This window comes from Pan paniscus, chromosome 11 (genome assembly GCF_029289425.2).
Source record: "Pan paniscus chromosome 11, NHGRI_mPanPan1-v2.0_pri, whole genome shotgun sequence".
Classification (NCBI taxonomy): Eukaryota; Metazoa; Chordata; class Mammalia; order Primates; family Hominidae; genus Pan; species Pan paniscus.
Window position 1 is genome coordinate 119,992,514 of NC_073260.2, and position 21,609 is coordinate 120,014,122.

General features: G+C 41.9%; 2 protein-coding genes across 13 annotated transcripts in view; one reads left to right on the plus strand and one right to left on the minus strand.

Annotated features, from left to right (window-relative positions):
• The window catches only part of SPATA6L (spermatogenesis associated 6 like), a 170,222-nt gene that overhangs the window by 102,933 nt on the left and 45,680 nt on the right, over positions 1-21,609 (plus strand). For 4 of the 11 annotated variants that reach the window (XR_008619795.2, XR_008619798.2, XR_008619797.2 and 1 more), the window contains exon 14: positions 9,866-9,971. The exons of 6 other annotated variants lie outside the window; for them this stretch is intronic. The gene's annotated coding sequence lies outside the window, so the exon portion shown is untranslated. Of the gene's footprint in view, positions 1-9,865; positions 21,555-21,609 lie in introns of all 11 variants that reach the window. One more of the 11 variants, XR_010109176.1, reaches the window with a different exon arrangement.
• The window catches only part of SLC1A1 (solute carrier family 1 member 1), a 98,152-nt gene that overhangs the window by 21,941 nt on the left and 54,602 nt on the right, over positions 1-21,609 (minus strand). For both annotated transcript variants that reach the window (XM_003823361.4, XM_034967078.3), the window contains 3 exons: positions 4,820-4,912; positions 1,910-2,024; positions 275-317 (listed from right to left, as the gene is read on the minus strand). In XM_003823361.4, the coding sequence (XP_003823409.2) occupies positions 275-317; positions 1,910-2,024; positions 4,820-4,912 (251 nt within the window). The remainder of the gene's footprint in view (positions 1-274; positions 318-1,909; positions 2,025-4,819; positions 4,913-21,609) is intronic.

A 21,609-nucleotide genomic window follows, 5' to 3' on the forward strand; every position in this document is an offset into this window, starting at 1 on the left:
TGACAGATTTCTGATTTGTACCATTTGAGCCTTTTTGGGGGAAAAAGCATAAAGGAAAAGGAAGCAGTGTAAATTGTGACATGCACCTTACTGTGAGCCAGAAAGGCTGCATACAAAACAGAGACATCACCTTAAACTTGGCCAGTCACAGGTGTACTTCCTGCTGCCATTTTCACGGGGCTAATTCCATTTCTTGAGTCACAGCAGAAAAAAACATTTTTAATTGATAATGGGAAGAGGGTAGCAAGTTAAGGGCACAAGTAATTAATATTACCTGCTGAAAACAGGCCTGGACAAGATTCTCAGGGAACATATTCCTGTTGGAGACATGAAAGGCAGTATTATGTTAGGGCAAAAAGTATTGTTTTGTCATACCTAATATATTGGTAGAAATTAGTATAATATAAAACTAGTACTCTGGTTTCTCTTCTGGCCCCTCCTTTGCGTAATACTTCCTTGTATTGAGATTTCTTTTTTCCTGCTGAGCTTCACCCAAGTATAGAAAGCTCTGTAATCAACCATCACTTAACTGATTCACTGAGTAACTGACATGCTTACTCTCCTTGGTGAAATGGACACTCACAGTCAAGAGACTATTTATTCTTTAATATTCTGAACACTTCTGTTTTCATCAATGAGGTTGTATGCTTACTGATATGGTTTGGCTCTGTGTCCCCACCCAAATCTCATGTCAAATTGTAATCCCCACATGTCAGGGGAGGGGCCTTGTGGGAGGTGATTGGATCATGGGGGGTGGTTTCTCCCATGCTATTCTCATGATCATGAGTGAGTTCTCACAAGATCTGTTTGTTAGAAAGTGTGTGGCACTTCTCCCTTCGCCCTTGCTCTCTCTCCTGCAGCCATGTAAGATGTGCCTTGCTTCCCCTTTGCCTTCTGCCATGATTGTAAGTTTCTTGAGGCCTCCCCAGCCGTGAGGAACTGTGACTTAATTAAGCCTCTTCCCGTTATAAATTACCCAGTCCCAGGTAGTTCTTTATAGCAGTGTGAAAATGGACTAATACACTTACCAAGGGTTCATTTTATTTGTTCCCAAATTCTTTATACCAGTTGCAAATATCATCATAATTACTGCATTTCATATTATGTAAACCAGTGAAATATGAGCATAAAAAGAAGGTATGGTTTCTATAAAATCTAAGTCACATACCTGGAAACTCAATAAAGGCCAGTGACTAAAATTTTTATGGTTAGATTAGGTATGGGAAGATTATTGAAATTAAAAAGAAAAACTGGAAAGATTTGCACTTAGCTTTCTTTGCAATGTCTAAAAGTTTTGGTGCTCTGTTCTATAGAAACTTTACCTGGAAATTGCAGATGATATATTTATAAGGGCTGTATATGCAACAGAACCCGTAAGAAATTACCATGAGCTAACAAACTTGAAGAAAAGACCTTAGCTTTATGTCAAACAATTGGTGAATAAATGCACTAAGTTTTAAGTGAAAACAAAATTGTAATGTGTATCTTATGTCTTTTTTTATGAGTCTGTGCTTTAACTGGTATTTTTTATTGACCGACCTATTTACCCCTCTGGTTGCTTTAGATAAGAGAGTTTCTCCTGTACAATTAAAAGATGTATTTTTCTAAGTGCGCTTCAGAACTGACTACCAATCCATCCCAGCATCTCTCTGGAACATGTAGCTGCATCTCTGTTCATCCTAAATCCTGATGCGGAAGCCTGTTTCTTCCCTTCCCTCTTGGAACCAAGACTTGGCAAACAGTACTGGCTATGTAATTTGTGGGTTCCTGGGCAAAATGAAAGTGCACAATAATTCAAAAGTTATTAAAAATTTCAATACAGTAACAGCAGAATATTAAACCACATACAAGGCCTTGTGCTGCTATAGGGTCGCATGCCCTTGAAGCCACCTTGTGGCAAAACACTCACCTGATGAGATCTAACATGGCATCCACCGTACTGACTTCAGGGGTGCTGCCTGTCCTCGCAATTTCACCCACTTTCTGGGTGACACCAGGCTTGATGCTCACCACCAGCACAATACCTGTGGCCAAGAACAGCGTCCACAGAGCATTAGGAACCTTCCAGGGCACCTGGCACAGCTAGCACCTTTAGAACAATGGGCATGGTTGTACCAGGCAATAGTGTGATGGGGAGGACCCTGAGGTCCAGCCAAAATGCTGAGCCTCCTCTGGAACCTCAGAAGCCACCTTAATTACTCTTCCATTTAAATGAGTAAGCAGAAAGAACTCCATGTGCTTGCGTGCGTGCATGTGCATCTGTATGTGTGTATGTGTGTTTTAAATGAAGGGGCTGCATCCCAGAATTGCTTCTGGAAACACCTGCTGATGAGAATATTCTTTTTCTTGAACTTATGAGATCAGCCTAGGAAGGTGTTAGGGTAAGGATGATCCATTTTCTAGCCCAGAGAATGCATCTGATGTCTTTCTGCAACTTTTACCCACAGATGCTGGTTATTCTCCTGAGGATCATACAAAACAAGCCTTGCCTTCCTTCTATACTGTAGGTCTTCAAGTATCTAGAAAGCAGTCATGTAGGAAAATGCTGTTCCGGGGGTGGAATGAGGACAAATAGATGGGATTTATAGGGAGAGAAAGTTCATCTCTCTGTAAGGAAGAACTGTCTACATGGCAGAGCATCTGACAGCATCATTGTGGCCTTGGGAAGTAATGGGTTCCTGTCACTTGAGTATCCAAGCCAAGATGGGAGGCTGTAGAAGAGACCAAGACGTTGGAGGGTGTTTGACTGGAGGGAAGTGAAGAAGAAAAAGGTCCTCATGCTCTTTATTGCTCCTCCCTCAAGAAGAGGCAATGGTAATCCAGGGGGTAGGGCTCTGGGATGCTGAATCGGTCCATTTTGCTAATGGGAGGAACTCCGGGGCAATAAGGGGCCATGACTGGGCATGGCCCACTCTTTTCCTCTCTCAGGGTTGTAGAAGGGCTATACGACTCCAGCTAATAAGAGAGCAGTATCTTGCTTCTCATTGCTATTTTTTCTCTGTGTCTGTCTTCCTCAGGAAACTCATGAGATGATGTGGTTTTGTTTTATGGCAGAGTTCAAGCCCTCCTGGGTCCCTTGGCCTAATACCACTAAAGCTTCACCACATCCCACCCCTTCTTATCAGCTCATTGAAGCAGGGCTACAAGGGCCGAGCTGCTGCCACATCTGAGTATATGCTCTTTCTGTCTTCCCCCTCTGGGCATTCTTCTTCTTTTTTTTTTTTCTCTTTTTTTTTTTCTTTTATTATTATACTTTAAGTTTTAGGGTACATGTGCACATTGTGCAGGTTAGTTACATATGTATACATGTGCCATGCTGGTGCGCTGCACCCACTAACTCATCATCTAGCATTAGGTATATCTCCCAATGCTATCCCTCCCCCCTCCCCCCACCCCACAACAGTCCCCAGAGTGTGATGTTCCCCTTCCTGTGTCCATGTGATCTAAAGGACTATAAATCATGCTGCTATAAAGACACATGCACACGTATGTTTATTGCGGCATTATTCACAATAGCAAAGACTTGGAACCAACCCAAATGTCCAACAATGATAGACTGGATTAAGAAAATGTGGCACATATACACCATGGAATACTATGCAGCCATAAAAAATGATGAGTTCATGTCCTTTGTAGGGACATGGATGAAATTGGAAATCATCATTCTCAGTAAACTATCGCAAGAACAAAAAACCAAACACCGCATATTCTCACTCATAGGTGGGAATTGGGCATTCTTCTTAAAATGTCACTCAGGGTTACAAAGACCAAGCATTCTTCAAAAAACCATGCTAAAGGTATAAAAGCAGCTCCTCCCTTATTAGAATTTTCTCCCTCTTACAAGTGGGATTTATCCTTAACAAGGATCTATTCGCTGTTAGCTCGTTACTATGTGAAATGCACTAAAATGCTGTATTTCTGGAAATATTTTATAATTATACTCAACTCCACTATTATAGACCAATCATCCACTTTAAGAATTATATAAGTGGCTGGGCATGGTGGCTCACACCTGTAATCCCAGCACTTTGGGAGGCCAAGGCAGGTAGATCACCTGAGGTCAGGAGTTCAAGACCAGCCTGGCCAACATGGTGAAACCCTGTCTCTATTAAAAAAATACAAAAATTAGCTGGGCATGGTGGTGTCCACCTGTAATCCCAGCTACTCGGGAGGCTGAGGCAGGAGAATTGTTTGAACGCAGGAGGCAGAGGTTGCAGTGAGCCGAGATCATGCCACTGCACTCTAGCCTGGGTAACAAGAGTGAGACTCCCTCTCGGAAAAAAAAAAAAAAAAAAGTAGTTAGGGCCAGGCACAGTGGCTCATGCCGGTAATTCCAGCACTTTGGGAGGCTGAGGCAGGCAGATCCCTTGAGCCCAAGAGTTCAAGACCAGCCTGGGCAACATAGAAGACTCCCCATGTCTCTTTTTAATTAAAAAAATACATATTTTAAAAAGTAGTTGAGCTTTTCTTAACATACAATTTTTTAAAATCAGAAAGTAGTATTGTCAAAGTACCATAAAGTTTTTCCTTTGAAGTCTGTCTGCCAGGTTCAAGTGATTCTCCTGCCTCAGCCTCCCAAGTAGCTGGGACTACAGGCGCATGTTACCATACCCGGCTAATATTTTTGTATTTTTGGTAGAAACGGGTTTTCATGTTGGCCAGGCTGGTCTGAAACCCCTGACCTCAAGGGATCTGCCCACATCAGCCTCCCAGAGTTCTGAGATTACAGGCCTGAGCCACCGCATCTGGCCACCAACTACTTTTTGAATGAAAAAATCACCATTACATAAAGTAGTAAGGATTCAGAAATAAGTATTACCTAGAATAACAGCAATGAGAGTGGTACAGAAATAATACACGACAGCGCGTAGACCAATTTTTCCGGATATGTTGGAATCCAGTGCAGCAACACCTGAAGGGGAGACAGAAATCAAATTACATTAATTTTAAAAGACAGGTTTCCAGGACCCGCGATTTAATCCTCAGGGTGTGAAATAAAGAGCTGAGAGGCATTCTCATCTACAGACAATGGGCAATAACATGCAATGGGCAAAAGCAACACTTCAAAATTCCAAACAGATTTAAGAGAGGGAAGCCCAGTCAGGTGCAAGTTCCCCTGCAGGCAGCTTCCCACAGCCTTCACCTCCAGGAGTGTCCTGCCTTCAGGTCTTCCTGGAGTTGGTCAGGAAATAATCATAAGGAGTCCCTGTCCCACATTTGCACTAAGAACTTTACCAAGATTTGTATTATATCATTCAACATCCCTTGTGATAAACCTCCTTTGGAATTCAGTTATCTAGGAAAAATTTATCTCAAAGAACTGAGATCGTTTGTTGTTGTTGTTGTTGTTTGTTTGTTTGTTTTGAGACGGAGTCTTACTCTGTCACCCAGGCTGGAGTGCAGTGGTGTGATCTCGGCTCATTACAACCTCCATCTCCTGGGTTCAAGTGATTCTCCTTCCTCAGCTTCCCGAGTAGCTGGGATTACAGGTGCACACCACCACACCCAGCTAATTTTTGTATTGTTAGTAGAGATGAGGTTTTTCACCATGTTGGCCAGGCTTGTCTCGAACTCCTGACCTCAGGTGATCCGCAACCTTGGCCTCCCAAAGCGCTGGGATTACAGGTGTGAGTCATCATGGCCTACCTGAGATTTTTTTTTTTTTTTTAACACTTGAGAATCATGTAACTCATGATAGTTTTCCTTTCTGCCTTTTCTGTCAGGAAGCTTAGGCTCAACTGGAAAAAATAATGTTTATATACAATTATAAAAGTAATATATATTCATTACAACTATCTGAAAAAGGAGAAAAGGTAAAGGTGACAACAAAAATCACATCATCTCATCAACCAAGTTAATATTCTGGTGAATTTTCTTCTAATATTTTTCTCAATTTTTTGTAAACAGCTGAGAGAATTTTATAGTTTTTAACCCTCTCTCTTCTTAATATTGTAGTTGTAAGCATTTTCCCACATTGTTACAAACTCACCCTGAGGATAATTTTAATGGCTCAATAATCTGTCATGTGGCTGTACCAGAATGTATTTAATGATCCACTTATTGCTGGATCTTTAAATGGTCCCGGGGCCACATTCACAGTAACGTCATTATCCATTCTGGTTAGTGTGTTTCCTTCCTCTTTTCATGATTTTCAAATTGCTTCTGTGTAAACAACCTTATTGGGTATAGCTTTTATTGTGAGACATCTTAAAATTTCTATTTGAAAGAGGAAAGATATTAATAAGTAATTTCCCAGGGCACAGGTAATGTCAGAGACTTACGATCATATTGTTAGATCTCACTTCAAATGGTCCTTGGCTACCAGTAAGATGACTAAGTGTTGCCCAGATTTGAAAGGGCTGTCTGGAGTGTCAAGGACAGCTGGATTAGAGGTGGAAGGCAGGCATCCCTCCTTGCCAGAAACCTTTGCTCTCTATCAAAGATGCTCATATAAATGGAGTCAAAAGCCGTTCTCCAATTGGACTTGGACGTGGGGAATGGGCCAAGTTGAGAAACAACTGAATCATCTTTCGGCAAGCTGTCATTGGAGGTTTCAGACACTATCCAGCCTGATTTCCAAAATGAGGGTCATATTTTGAGTCAAAGGAGCATTATAGAAAATGATTTTGCATATTCAACACGCATGAGTTGTCCCATAACCATTTGCAAAGCCTAAGGTACAGGGTAGCAGGAAAAAGGAAGAGATTGTCACAAGGCAACCCCAAGGGAAAGGCAGTAAACCTGTATGGCTATCAGCATGCATAGGTAACTTTTATGTTCATTTCCCACACTAAAAGGCCTATCCATTTTTTTTAAGTGACTGGGGGATTATGCTTCTCATATATAATCATACATATTTGATGTACAGGAAGAAAATCTGCAAGGAAGTGATCACCATTATGATGACAGAACAAGTCATTTCTCACTCTAAACACACCATTTCTCTGGCTGTTGATTGCTCCTTTGGAAGTTAATATTTTGAGAGAAGGTGCTCTGGCCTCTGTAGCAGCTACCCCAGGATGTTGTTAAGGCGCCATTCATCAACCTCTGAGAAAAGATTGTGCAATTGCCATATAATGGGCATACTGCAATAGTCACATTCTAGAATAATCTTGATGATAGATTCTATTCGATTTGAGAAAAATGCAGTTTGCTGTGTTGAAGAGTCTTTCTTTTCCTCACAGTAAGACAATGAAAGATAACAATTAGGCAAGGGACAACAGCAACAACAAAAAAGTCAAGAGAGACTGAAGGCCAAAATTCAGAAACAAGTTCACTATTTCATATTTAGTTTAGGTCTCTTAAAGAAAGAGCAAATCATAATACAAATATGTAAGTTTGCTAAGTATATTATATGATTATAAAATATGTGCCTATTTCATTTTAGAGCTCGGTATATTGTTTTGAGAACTGTAATGATTATTTCTAAGATTCATAGGTTAAAAAGAAACAAAAAGAATCATCACCTTAACAGACTCCAATTAACTCATCTGTAGCCCTAATATGGGATGTATTTTCAGATATATCGTCCTTCTTTGGTAGATGTCCAGTTTAAGCAGATTCCAGCCCCTAAAGTGCTGACAAGTGAGAGTCACAGAGTAGTTACAGAGCTGTTCTCGGGGATGTGTTTGGTACTCTCTCAGGATTTTCTTCCAGCAGTGAAACAAATTAAATCTATGTGGATAATTGTTCCCAGCATATGTTAATATGTCTTAATTTGTCTTAATGATTTGGCCATGGGCTGGTGCCTCTGCTTGTACTCCAGGACTCAGCTGGCAATAAAAGGCTTGATAATAATGAGATCTTGGTGAAAATATCTTAAACAAATACATCCCCAAGTAGTCATCCAATTTCCCCTCTGTCCTGGAGCACAGCAACTATCTTGTAGTAACTTTCAGCACGGGTCTTTGTTTCCCATTCCTCTAATCCACCTCCATCCTACCAATTTCCCGGATATATCAGATATTTACACAAATCGACGATTATACTTCTCTACACTGTATAGTTACCTCTACCTCTGTATAGTTACCACTCTATAGTTACCCTCTACCTCTCTAGTCATCAACATGGGGCCAGAGCTGGCCCCCAAGTCCAGGCTCTTGGATGATTTATAATGCATTGTTGGGGATAAGGGTGGTGACCACCATAGAGGGAGAGAACAGATACAGGGAAACAGCCTAATCTTTGAAAACCTCTATAAATAGGAACATTACAGAACTTAATGACCATAAAATATCTGTCTGGATGGTTGTAAACACCCCATCTGCGAGTAATGTCAATAATGATGAGGATGATAATTATAATACAAATAATAATGATGACAATAAACACTATATTGGCTGCATGTTAATGCATCATCTTTAATTCTCATTACAACCCAAGGAGGCGGGCATTATTACCCCCATTTTACAGAGGACAAAACTATAGCTCAGAAAGGCTAAGTACCATACGATCATAAAGCTGGTAAGGTGAGTGGTAGAGCTGGGATCCCAATCTACATTTTACCTCAAAGGCCATATTCTTAACCACTATTCCATATTGACTCTATGCATGTGCTACAAAATTCTAGACTAGCGCTGCCCAGTAGAGCTTCCTGATGATAGAAATGTTCTGTTTTTGTGCTGTCCCCTGCAGTAGCCACAAAGTGCATATGGCTAGCAAGCACTTGGAAAGTGGCTAGTGTGACTGACAAACTGAGTTTTCATTTTAATTAATCTATTTTAATTTTTTTTTTTTAATTTTAGAGATGAGGTCTCACTATGTTGCCCAGGCTGGTCTTGAACTCCTGAGCTCCAGCAATCCTCCCACCTCGGCCTCCCAAATTGCTAGGATTATTGGTGTGAGCCACCACACCTGGCCAGTTTTAATTAGTCTCAATTTAAGTAGCCACACGTGGCTAATGGCTATCATATTGGACAGCCCAATCTCTCTAGACCCTACCAGCATTTAGCATTTAGTGGGTGCTCGACAATGTTGAATGAACAAACTATAGCTTAACTCCATTATCAAATTCAGGAAAAGCTCTTTGCCTTGCAAGCATGGGCAGGGGAAAGGAAGATGCTACGCCCAAATCTCCTGGCACGTAGTTCCATCACTGCACTGATCATATGGCTGTAAGGCCTGAAGCTTATTCTTCACTGGGCCCCCAGTGCCTTAAATAAGGTGCTCTACGAATGTTTGTACTTGAAGCTTTCCACATGACAGAAAGAGCTGCATTTTTGCAAGTAATCGTCTCCTTACAAATGACCCCATTTCAAAGATCCATTTCTGGGTCCGAAACTTGGACCTCAGCAGGTAGTCCCCTTAGAAACCGCTTATACATGGTGGTTTAGTTTGGTTCCCAGGGCAGCCAACGGGAACACTTTTCAGCCATAAAAGACTCCACAGGGGAACACATGTAACATCTCAGTCTTTTTCAACCTTGTTTTATTGTTGTTGTTGTTGTGCAAACCCACCCCCCAAAGCCGTTTTCCTAATCACCACCCCTCTGAAATTCTAAAACCGCAAACTGTTTATCTGGTTATATAGTAAATGATACATGTGTTTTTTTACATAAAAAGAGTAAGATTTTCTCCCCCAACTCACCACCACCAAATAAAAACAGCTTTTGCTGCCTTGGGGACGATATTGTCTTGGTGAGAACTTGTGGTCTAGCTCAATGAATGTTGACTGTGAGAATGAGAATCCAGGCATTAGACTCTTAACTGGCGTTGACGTCGAAGATCAGGCCCAACTTAGTCCCAAACAAGTAAAACCTCATTTGCCCTTTAGTTCTGAGTTTTTATTCTCAATGGACCCCCGGGTTTCTTGCTCTCAGGCCATCTTTGGTGGCTGGCGAGGTCTGAAGGACCCCCTCTCTTTACAGTTCACTATCAGAACTCGTTTCTCCTGGGAGTTGAAAGCTGTCCTATAGGAGGTGATAAATGAGGGGGAACTAAGCAGGTGTGATGGCATCTGCACAGAAATCAACAGTGAGTATTTAAAATGTTTATAGTAATTGGACAGTAACTTTATTTCTGTTGAATGTAATAATAAAAGATAGGGGCGGGGCGTAGTGGCTCACGCCGGTAATCCCAGCACTTTGGGAGGCCCAGGCAGGTGGATCACCTGAGGTCAGGAGTTTGAGACCAGCCTGGCCAACATGGTGAAACCCCATCTCTACTTAAAAAAACAAAAAAACAAAAACAAAACCACACACACACACAAATTTGCTGGGTGTGGTGGTGTGCACCTGCAATCCCAGCTACTCAGGAGGCTGAGGCAGGAGAATCTCTTGAACCTGGGAGGTGGAGGTTGCAGTGAGCCGATATCATGCCACTGCACTTCAGCCTGGGCAACAGGAGTGAAACTCCATCTCAAAAAAAAAAAAAAAAATAGGGCTAGTATTTTGCATGTCTATTTTTAATATAAGTTTTCTAGTAATTTGCTCTAACTATAGTTTACGAAGGTTATTGATCTGTAACAGATCAGAAATTTTAACAACTGGATTTGCTCCATCCAGTTTAAAAACTAGATGTTTTGTGAAGCCCTGGTGCGGAGACTAGTTACTGTGGGCTTTCAGAGGAGCCTGAACTGTCACCAGATTGAGATGACCAGGAGAGGCTTGATGGAACAGGTGGCACCTGAATTGGGCAGAAAAAGAAGAGCACGATTCCAGTTCCCTGTGAACCCAGGGTTATCCATTAGAACCTGGGACAGTTTTGAGGCTCGGCTGTGGCCTAGAAACGGGGATAAAATCCCTGGTTGTCCTTGGAAGTCAGGGGCACCTGCTAGCTCTTTATCTTAGGTAAAGGCATTTATTTGCTTTTTTCACCTCAGGAGAAGGCTCTGATGAGCAAGGGTGTTGGCTCCCAGCCAAAGCAGTAATCATCTGAACTTTTTACAAGAACACTCCAAAGGAAGCAGTTGCCTGGCTAAACAATAGCATGTTTTAAAAATAAACATCTGAGGGCAAAAGACTCCTCCTAGAGCTCTCTGATTAAGCAACCACCCACTGAGAACAAAGCTTTCGTGACAATCTCTCCACATTGCTGTTAAGGTATCAAAATTCAACCCCTTATTGGAAGTTCTTTTAGGTCTGGCATTTGGTGGTGTTATGCCATTATAAGTGGACACCACATCCAAGAAACTCATTGTTGCATAGGAGTTAAAACTCGCCATGTGGATGACTCCTGTCTCTGTCACCGGCAGAGAGGCCACCTGTGCAGAGAGAAGGCATGGGCTTTGGTGGGACAGACTGGGCTCAAATCCCAGCCTCCTCCCAGACTCAGCTTCTCCATCTATAAATTGGAGGATCTGAAATGCCTCTATTGCCTTTAGGTTAATTGTGAGGAACAACGTGAACAACCTCAGCTTGCGTAGCTGTTGTGAGGATTAGAAATAATGTCTATAACAGGCCTAGTACAGTGCCCAGAACACAGTGTGTTCTTAGTAAATAGCCTCCATGATTACTGAATAAATGATAAAGATGATGTGCATCACTGAGCAGATGGAAGGCATTCAACAAGCATTAACTGATTCATTCATTCCCTTCCTCATTCATTCCTGTATTACACGGTCACTAAAGAGATCTTTTAAAAACATCAATCAGGTGATTTTATACATCAGGATAACCCTTCAATGACACTGAAGATAAAAAGAAAAAATCCTTACCTTGGCCAACAGGCCTTGCAGGGGAGGCACCTGCCTGCCTCTCCAGCCCCTCTTTGTGCCATCTTCCTGTCTCATCCCCTCCTCCAGCCTCTTCTGGAACAGACCAAGCTCCTTCCCACCCCAAGGCCTTTGCACAGGCTCTTCCCTCTGCCTGGAGTGCTCTTCCTCACTCTTCATTTGGCTTTTAAGTCCTTTCCTCAGAATCCTTCCCTGATTATCCACCCTAAACCAGGGTGTCCTGATTTCCTTGCTTGGCATCCTGTGCATATCATATCTCAACAATTTTTATCATTGGTTCATTTTTTTATATCTCTTTCTTGCTAGGTTTTAAGCTCCATGAAGGCAGGAGACCTAGCTATCTGCTTGTTCACGAATGTATACTCAGTGCCCAGCACATAGGAGATGCTCAGTAAACATGCTGATTGAATGAATAACACGTATTTAAGTATGGCTGACTGCCCTGGATTCCTCTCCCAGGCTCTGGCCCCTTGGCAGCAGAGTGTTGCCAGAACAAAACTTGCCAGTTCCAGCTGCTGCCCTTATGATCTGTGTGATCTTGAAAAAGTGGCTTAATCTGTCTTCAACCTCCTGTTTCCTTAACTCTAAAGATGGAGTTAAGGTCCCACCTACTTGATGACTTCATAGGGCTGCTATGAGGATTAAACAAACAGGTTCATGATTTTTAAATTCCAAAATGTTTCTTTTATTCCCCAGAGAAAACAAGGCAGGATATGATCTTACTTTGTTAATCCAGGGCATAGGGAAATCTCTGCAGCCTTGATTAGTACTCCCTGGATGTTCAAAGGGAAAGGAAGAGGCAAAGAGGAGCATGCAAAATCTTTCTGTGCATGCATCACCTATGACATCTACTTTTCTTAGAGACATTAAGAACTCTCTTAAAATAGGTAATATCACCACTCTAGGCTATTTGGTGATGTTAACAAAATAAACTGGTCCTTGAGCAGAATCAGCTAAAGGTCCCCTTGAAGCCTCTGTCAGCTGGTCCACATTTGAAGTTCAAAACATGCATCAAGAAGCAGTAGGCTCTCCAGGTGCAGTGGTTCATGCCTGTAATCCCAGCACTTTGGGAGGCTGAGGCAAGTGGATCACTTGAGGTCAGGAGTTCAAGACCAGCCTGGCCAACATGGTGAAACCTCATCTCTACTAAAAATACAAAAATCAGCCGGTGGTGGTGGCACACACCTATAGTCCCAGCTACTTGGGAGGCTGAGGCAGGAGAATCGCTTGAACCCAGGAGGTGGAGGTTGCAAGTGAGCTGAGATCGCACCACTGCACTCCAGCCTGGGCAGCAGAGTGAGACTCTGTCAGAAAAAAAAAAAAAAAAAAAAAAAAAGAAGTGGTGGGCTGTGTCCTGATTTCAGCAGTCCAGGAGCTGTTTTAACATTTTTTTCATTACTATGGAACACGGTGGTATTTGTAGTTAGGACCAGTTTTTCAGAAGACTCCATGAACTTTTTGACTCCCTGAACTTATTGTCCAGTAAAAGCATTAAATATACCCCAAAGAATCTGAGGAAGTCAACTGTTCTTTTCCAAAGTCCGTATGAATGCTCTGACAGCAGCAGCTAGCTAATGGCTCAGTGAGACTTTTCTGGGTTTTTGCCACAACCTAAATATGACTGAGCTGTCTCTTTGCTTCTCTTTATCCATAAAATTGGTATCTCGGACTTCTAGGCAAAAGCTTCTTACATGCTGGTGAACTTTACAAACTGATGGCAGAGCAAGTCTTTTTATATTGTTCTCATTTCCAGAATGAATGCATTCAGTGTGTTCATATCTGCGTAGCTCAATTCTGATATTGGCCCTGTAGATTCTGCTGCCAGTTCAGGTACTTTATAGGAACTTCTGAAGGTCTCAGACAAAAAAGAGTAAGTAAAAAAATTGTATAGCATTCTAGATGTTCTATGAAACATTATTATTATCCATATTTTAAAGCTGAGGACAAGTTAAGTAAAATCCAAGGTTTCACAGCTAATCCATGGCAGAACCAGGATTCAAACCCAGGCAGTGTGGCTCCTGTCTGTACTCTTAACCACTGGACTCTCCTGCCCCTCTAGGATGGATACTTGTTCAGGTGTCCCTCTGTAGAGAATGGCACAGGTGGGAGTCACTGCTAGAATTGCTTCCCTCGCCTGCAGGCTCAAGTCTAGTCCCCTTGGCAAGGCACATGAGGCCAATAAACCCTTGTGCTCACCCGTTCCATCCCATTCCTCTTGCCCATGTTTCCAGCATTGCACTTCAAGTCTCACTGTCCTCCCAAGATGCTATTTTGGGAGGACAAAGATGCTATTTTCTCTTGCCTGGAATACCCACCCTCTTCCTTTCACTTGATTTCTATGCTTCCTTCAAAATGGCTCCTTCCAATGTCCCCTGCACTGACCTCATTCCCAGAAAGTGCTTATCACACAGCATTGTAATGTACTCTTTCTTGCTGAGATAAGACTTAATTTTACACCTTGTGTGTCTAGCAGAGCCTGGCTCATTAAAGACAGAATGAATAAATAAATAAATGAACGGATGGTCTTCCAGGTCCATGCCTCCAATATATAGAAGGTCCTTAGAATCCCTTTTTAAGTAATCAAATCAGGTTATCTTACAGCTGAACAGAGCTATGAACAAGTCTAATACCTGTTTAGTCAGAAAGAAGGCTCATGCATGGTTGATTCTCTGGGCTTCACTGTCTCAGGAAAGACTAAAGCAGGGCATATTTATCGCTTGCCACTATTCATTTTATTACTTGCAAATGGCATGTTCATTATGGGAGCTCTTCCTTATACACTATGTGGTCGTTTTGTCTTTGGAGGCCAGGCATTTCAGAAATCAAATTGATACAATAAGTCCTTTGGCTTCAACAGCTGTATTCTAACTCAACACAAATTTCTTGATAATCTTAGGGAAAGGAGCACTTAAAGTGCATGAAGAGCCCACTGGTTCCAGATGTTGCAAATGAGGCAGGAAGTTCACTCTCAGACTGTACAGTCTTAGGCAACAATCTTGTCTTCCTGCCTGGGGTTTTCAGTTTATAAACCATCTTGAATGGCAATTTTCATAGAAACTAAACTGTATAATGGACCACCAATGTTTCAAGAAAAGAATGCATACTCCTCCCCCATAGCTAAAATTGACATTAAGTGCTCTTGGCCACCTATGTTTATGAACAGTAGCTTATATTTAATAGCAAGTTGTACAACAAAGTGATATGCGTCTTCAAGTCTTACAATTCTTGCTAACGAGGGACTCCTGGACCTGACTATCAGATGACCTCAGCTCCATGACCATGTGAGTGGTAGGGCCTCACCCTCTTATACGTGGTTTTCTGTTAGTCTGTTTTCATGCAGCTGGAGTTAACAAATGTTAGCTGAATAAAACTGAACCTTGTCTCGGGGAGGCACGTGGCATGGTTCTTTTCATAGAAGGATGTGGGATTGTTTCCAGATACACAGCTGCCTCTGAGTAAATGAATACATAGCCTTTAAAAAAAAGCCTTCCTCAGCCCCAAAGATTTAAGTGTGTCATCTGCTGTAAAGCCTGAGTTTACAAATAAGGTGCTCTAAAACTATCACCAACTGCACTTTATTCTGCTCACCCTCTATTCTTCAGTCTCTTCAGTGCATTCATACTCACTGCCTGATGTGGTAGTTTATTTTGTTACCTGGATTCAACCTCAACTAGATTGCATCTGGAGTGTCAGAGTCTAGCTGGGCAGGGGTCAGCTCCTGGCTGGCCTCCTGTTTTTGTAAATGAATGTTTCATTGGCACACAGTCACCCTCAGTCATTTCCATATGGTCTGTGGCTGCTTTCCCATGACAAACAGAGTTGGGTAGTTGGGCAAAATACACAGGGCCTGTAAAACCTAGAATATTTACTATTGGGCCCTTTATAGAAAAACCTTGCTTGAAAGGCAACCAACTCACATATGCATTCTACATCTGGCTGTTGTTTAATAAATACTGAATATACCTAAGCTTTTATAAGGCTTTAAACTTTTTTACTTGGTTAAAAAGTAGGGCAGGTGTGGTGGCTCATTCCTGTAATCGCAGCAGTTTGGGAAGCCAAGGTGGGAGGCTCACTTGAGGCCAGGAGTTTGAGACCAGCCCTGGCAATATATCGAGACCCTATTGCTACAAAAGTAAGAATTAGCCAGGCATGGTGGTGTGGACCACCTGTAGTCCCAGCCACTAGGAAGGCTTAGGTGGAAGGATGGCTTGAGTCCAGGAGTTCAAGACTACAGTGAGCTATACTGGTACCACTGCATTCCAGCTTGGGCCAAAGAATGAGACCCTGTCTTCCCACCCTTTCCCAACAAAAAGTAGTAGAAAACCTCTGATCCTATGGTTGAGGTCAAGCCCTAAAAATTTTGAAATCCTAACATGAAAGCTGGAGTAACAGTCATCTAAAAGTCTGGAGCATTTTTTGTTTTTTAAATCTTCCAATGGTAGAGTGTTAAATCTATCTTTGGAGAAGATCCTCAACTGTAAATCCAATCACCCAACCAGTGTCTGGTGGAAACTGAAAGTCATTGATAAACAAAACGCAAATATTTTCTCCTGACGTCTAGTGTTTAATAATGTGACTTGTCCAGGAAGCAGAATCAGTACTAGGACTCACACTCAGTGGCCTGGGGGAGAGAGGAGGGAAAGGAGGGAGTTTTCTTGGCTTGATATCTGCTTGGCTTGACATCCACTGAGCTGCAAACTGGTGCTGTTTCTTGAGGAGCTGTGTGTGCCCTTGTTTGAGCAGGCGTTTATAGGAAATCCAGAGCTGCGACATCACAGGAAGGGTTACGAATGAGCAACTCCTTGCTCTGGAGGAAGAAATGTGCACAGGAACTGGCATGGACTTGGCCCAGCCTGACCTGCACAGACTCCCAGGTTCTACAAGCAGGGTGGTTGCAATAACCCAGCAGGTACTATGGTATGGAGTCTATGGAAGGCTCCTGATGGGGTCCACGAGGAAAGGCTATCCCCCTGTGGCCGTGAGGGGGGTTTTCTCTGAAGTGGATATTCCACAATGGCAAGCATCCCAGGAAGAGGTCACTCCAGGTCAGGACAGGATGGCCTGTGTGATAGTGGAATTTTTCCTTCTTAGAACCTGGTGTCAGGTTCTGGGATCTGGGGTGCAGGAAAGCTTGGAACACCTTTAGAGATGAACTCTAGCCTCCTGGAGGCAAGCTGGCAGCTAAGCAGAGGGGCGTCCCTGTTAAGGGACCCTGGGAGCCCCTTCAGGGAGCAGTTGGATGTCACCATTAGTGTTTCATCTGCTTTTGGTTACCTTTAGCAAAGATTATGGCCTGAGTAGAAGTGTGGTCTCAGCTGCACTTTGGAGAATTAAGCTTCTGCTCCTGTCTTAGGATGGAGGAGCAAAGAGGGGAACTCCTTAGGTCACCGGGGTAGTGGCAGCCACAGCAGACACCAGGAGGCGCAGCTGTGCCCAGTGGAGTGCTTCTGGCCCAGGCGGGGGTGGCAGAGGCTAAAGTGGAAGAGCTGGAACCTCTCCCTGAGCAAAGCTATGAGCATCCGGGAAGGGTGCTCGGGGCACCTCTGGGAGTGGGACTGGAGGTGCTGTTCTGTTCCTGTGCTGGTCATGGGAGGCTCCAATCATCATCATTTAATTTTGGGAAGTATTAAAGAAAATGTGACCTGAATTTAAACTCACTGGCTGGACCAGGATTTTTCCAGAGCCACAATTCTCAGGCATATTCATAAGCTATTTCCTGTTATTTCTCTGGTGCTTTGACATAAATACGGCTTACAAGCCTAAATGTTGGCAGACCCCAAACACAGATATTCCTCAGCAGGGCAGGAGCGTGTTCTTCACAATGTAATTTATCGGTAGGATTCTATTGGTACCCACAATGATTGTCTCTGAAAATGTCTTGAGTTTATATCAACTGTGCCATTTTTTTTTCTGTTTTAAAGTAAATTTGAGACATTATGTCATTTCATAACTCCATATGCATTTAAAAAGTAAGGACATTTTCTTACACAACTATATGCCATCATCATCTCTAACAAAATCATTAACAATTTATTGATACCATCTAACAGCCAGTCTATGTTCAAATTTCCCTGCTAAATTAGACTTCTTAACCTTATCATCACATAAAAAGGGGTTCTTCCTGTTTTTTAAAAAAGCTATAAAGTATTTTTTTAATCTCACCAGAGGCTTTGATGGCAGAATTTTTTTTTCTACCTGTTAATTTGGCAAGAGAGTTTCCTTTATGCAGGAGCACAGATTATTAATCTTGGGTCTGAATTCTAGCTGTGTTTCTGCTTCTAATTTACGTATCCTTAGGGGACTCATTCAACCCTCCTCAGCTTCCCACCTGCATCCTCCTTCGGCCTAATAACTGTATACATTAAGCTACCAGCCTGCTGGATTCATGAGGGCATTTGCAATGTGAAATGGCCCTTCCTGTGTGTTTTCCACGGCCATCTTCTGGGTAGGGAGGCTGAGGACTACTTCAGCGTCTGGAGGAAGGAGCTGTGTACCAGGTAAAGGTGGCACTGAGCTGGCAGGGGAAGGGAGCAGAGATGGGGCAGAGAAGCGACCAGAGGCAAAATTGGAGGATCTCAGGGCAGACTCCATCCCCATCTCTTTCATTAAAAATACAAACCAAACAAAAACACAGGTTCAGTTGAAAATGTAAAGAAAGCACAACAGATCATGTTTTCTTACTTTCTGGATGTTAACCTTTTGGTTTTGATCACAACTTTTAAAAATGTATATACATTTTAATAAAATTTGGATTGTATACACTATCCTGTTGTGTAATTTTATTTTCCCACTTTATACTGTATTGGGAATGTTCCCACATGTAATTAAATATGATTCTAAGACAAGTTTTTAATAGTTGCTTAGTATGAAAATTTGTATACTATGTATACATAGTATAAAAGATAAATTTGTATACATATGTATACAATATAAATTTGTATACATTTAGGTTGCTTATAATTTATCACCATTACAAAAAAATGCTACCATGAATATCCTTGTACTTAGGAGTTTGAACATATCTCTGATTATTTCTTTATGATCAATTCTGAGAAACAGAATTACTGGGTGAAGAGATCAGAACATGCTCCAAACTGTTCTCCAGAAAGTTTGTTCCAATTTATTAGGTAACTGAAAGTGTATGAATGTACTTATTTTCCTATAACTGTGCCAACACTAGTCTTGTTGCTTTTCCCTCTAATCTGACAATTTAAAACATGGATATGCCATCATTGTCCCCACCCTGCTTTGTTCATATCCCTTGAATCTTTGACTATTTCATTGCTCCAAATCAAAAGATGGGGTGGTGGTTTTGCTCGCTGCCTCTAGTTCTTGACTGGCTGCTGGGGGTTTGGTGGAGGAAAAGTGGAGAAACTACTTGACCCATGCTATAGCTTCAAAAGTAGCTGGGCTATGTCAGTGGAATGCTGAGTTGTAAATTATTTTCCTAGATTATTTGCAAGGCTGAGCTAACACACAAAACATCCAGACTGCAAAAATCTCACTAGAGGAAGTATCTGTTTCTGGCTTCTGGCCAAAGGCTATACTTCCCAGAAAAAAAACCAAACCAAAACAAAACTCACTTGTTATTGACTGTCAAGAGTGGCATGTATTTTCAAACATCGGATATTACAGAATTAGACATTCATACATGTATTTTTACCTTTTCTTCTAAAACCTGTTTTACCTCGAGTTTTGGGTTTGCTGCATAATTTGGATCAATCTTCTATACTTCCCCTCATAGACACATGAGTTAAATAGTATTACTCATCAGGTGGTTTATGCACCTTATGCAATTGCGTGCAAAATATAGTATATATGTACAATTGTGAAGATTTTTCTTGAAAGGAAGTCCAAAGTTTGCATTGTATTCTCAAAGGAGCCCAAGAAAAAATTAGGAATCTTGGGCTGGATGCAGTGGCTCATGCCCATAATCCCAGCACTTTGGGAGGTTGAGGTGGGTGGATTGCTTGAGCCTAGAAATTCGAGACCAGCCTGGGCAACATATCAAGACACCATGTTTAAAAACATTTTTTTAAAGAATCTTTGATATGGAGAAGATTCTAAGGGATTATAACTGCCATCCTTACGGCGGCCAGGCAGGTAACGTTAAGAGTGAAGTGGACAAAGTACTGGGCAATCGGGAGTAGTGGAGACTATGGCATTCTCAAATGCATTTGCTCCAGCTAAATGGAGTAGTTGTCTCTTGGTTTCAGACCACTGTTGATAGGTGGAAATACTGGGCCAGTGTTCCCAGATCTTCATTTTTTTTTTTCAGAGAAAGCCAGAAATTTGGATATTTACATGAAATCTTTCCAATTTTAAATGCTTATGACAATTTAAACAAATAAACAAATATTACATGGGACAAATAATTGGTCTGCTGCTGTGTCAATCAGGTTGCTAGGGTTAAAAGGAACCAGGCATTTCCAAACATAATTAAATACATTCATAAAAATAATTAAATGTTCTCTTTAGGTTTTTCATAAGCCGAGAACATCAAGACCATTTAAGGACAAAGCTCCCAAGGGACTCTAGTCTAATTCGAGTTTGGCATTTGGGAAATTCAAAGGCCAAGTGTGACAGCTCTTCAAGCAATGCAGTCCCTGAATGCAGCAGATCCTGACCCCCACCCTCCCTTGCCCCCACCAATGTCCAGTACTCTACCAGGGCCAGTCCCAGGCCTTTACAGTGGCAGTGGAGAAAAATGTTCTAGAAGGGGACATGTCACGACTTCTAATTGCATGTTTACATAAAACCTTGATTTTCAATCTAACACCACCAGCTACTGTCATGCCACATTTTACTAATTGCCAGAGTTAAGTACAAGAAACTGTGCAATGCAGAGAAACTTATCACACCCAGACAAATGACATTTTTGTAAACCAAATTCATCTCTATCTACCTAAGGAAGCTTCCTCTTCAAAGGAGCTCTGCAATGTAATGATCAATAAGGGAAAAGTCATTTCCAAATGCAACTGTGTCTCAAGTTTTAAAAATACTAGGCTTTTCAAATATGGTGCACATCCATATTTAAACCCTTCTCACAGAACTTGACTGCTAGTCCCCACAGCAAATATGCAGGGCAGATACATAGCAAGTTCTGGGTTTGAGTAGAAAGTGGGTAAGGAGTACAGAGACCCTGAAGGCAGCTGCTGAGAGGCTGGGGGCAACACAGCTGCAGTTGGGAAATAAATGAGTGAATGATTGAAAACATGATCAAAATTGACAACTATATTTTTCCTGAGGACACTAGCTGACATTTCAGTGACCAAATATGCTTTTTTTTCCCCATGCCCCAGATAATGTTTTGTTTATATGTTTGAAAATGACATTTTCCTCCCAAGACATCATATGCTGGTCAAATGAAGATTTGAGCAGTGGTGGACAGAGCTGTAGGCACAGCATATGACAAAGCAATGCCATGTTGAGAACAGTAAAATGTTTCCACAGAAGCAAATATAGACATTCCAAGTGGAGAGAGGTGGAGAGAGAGAGAAAGAGAGAGACATCTAATGTATTTCAATTTTTCCCGTAATTAGAAAAGAACAACTTAGGTGAAAGCTTTTAAAATAATCATAGAGAATAACATGGTTAGGCTTTGTGTTCCCACCCAAATCTCATCTTGAATTGTAATCCCCATAATCCCCAGGTGGCAAGGGAGAGACCAGGTGGAGGTAATTGAATCATAGTGGCAGTTTCTCCCATGCTGTTCTCGCGATAGTGAGTGAGTTCTCACGAGATCTTATGGTTTTATAACGGGCTCTTCCTGCTTCGCCCAGCCTTTCTCCTTCCTGCCACCCTGTGAAGGAGGTTGTCTTGCTTCCCCTTTGCCTTCCGCCATGATTGTGAGTTTCCTGAGACCTTCTGAGCCAGGCTGAACTGTGAGTCAATTAAACCTCTTTCCTTTATAAATTACCTAGTCTCAGGAAGTTCTTT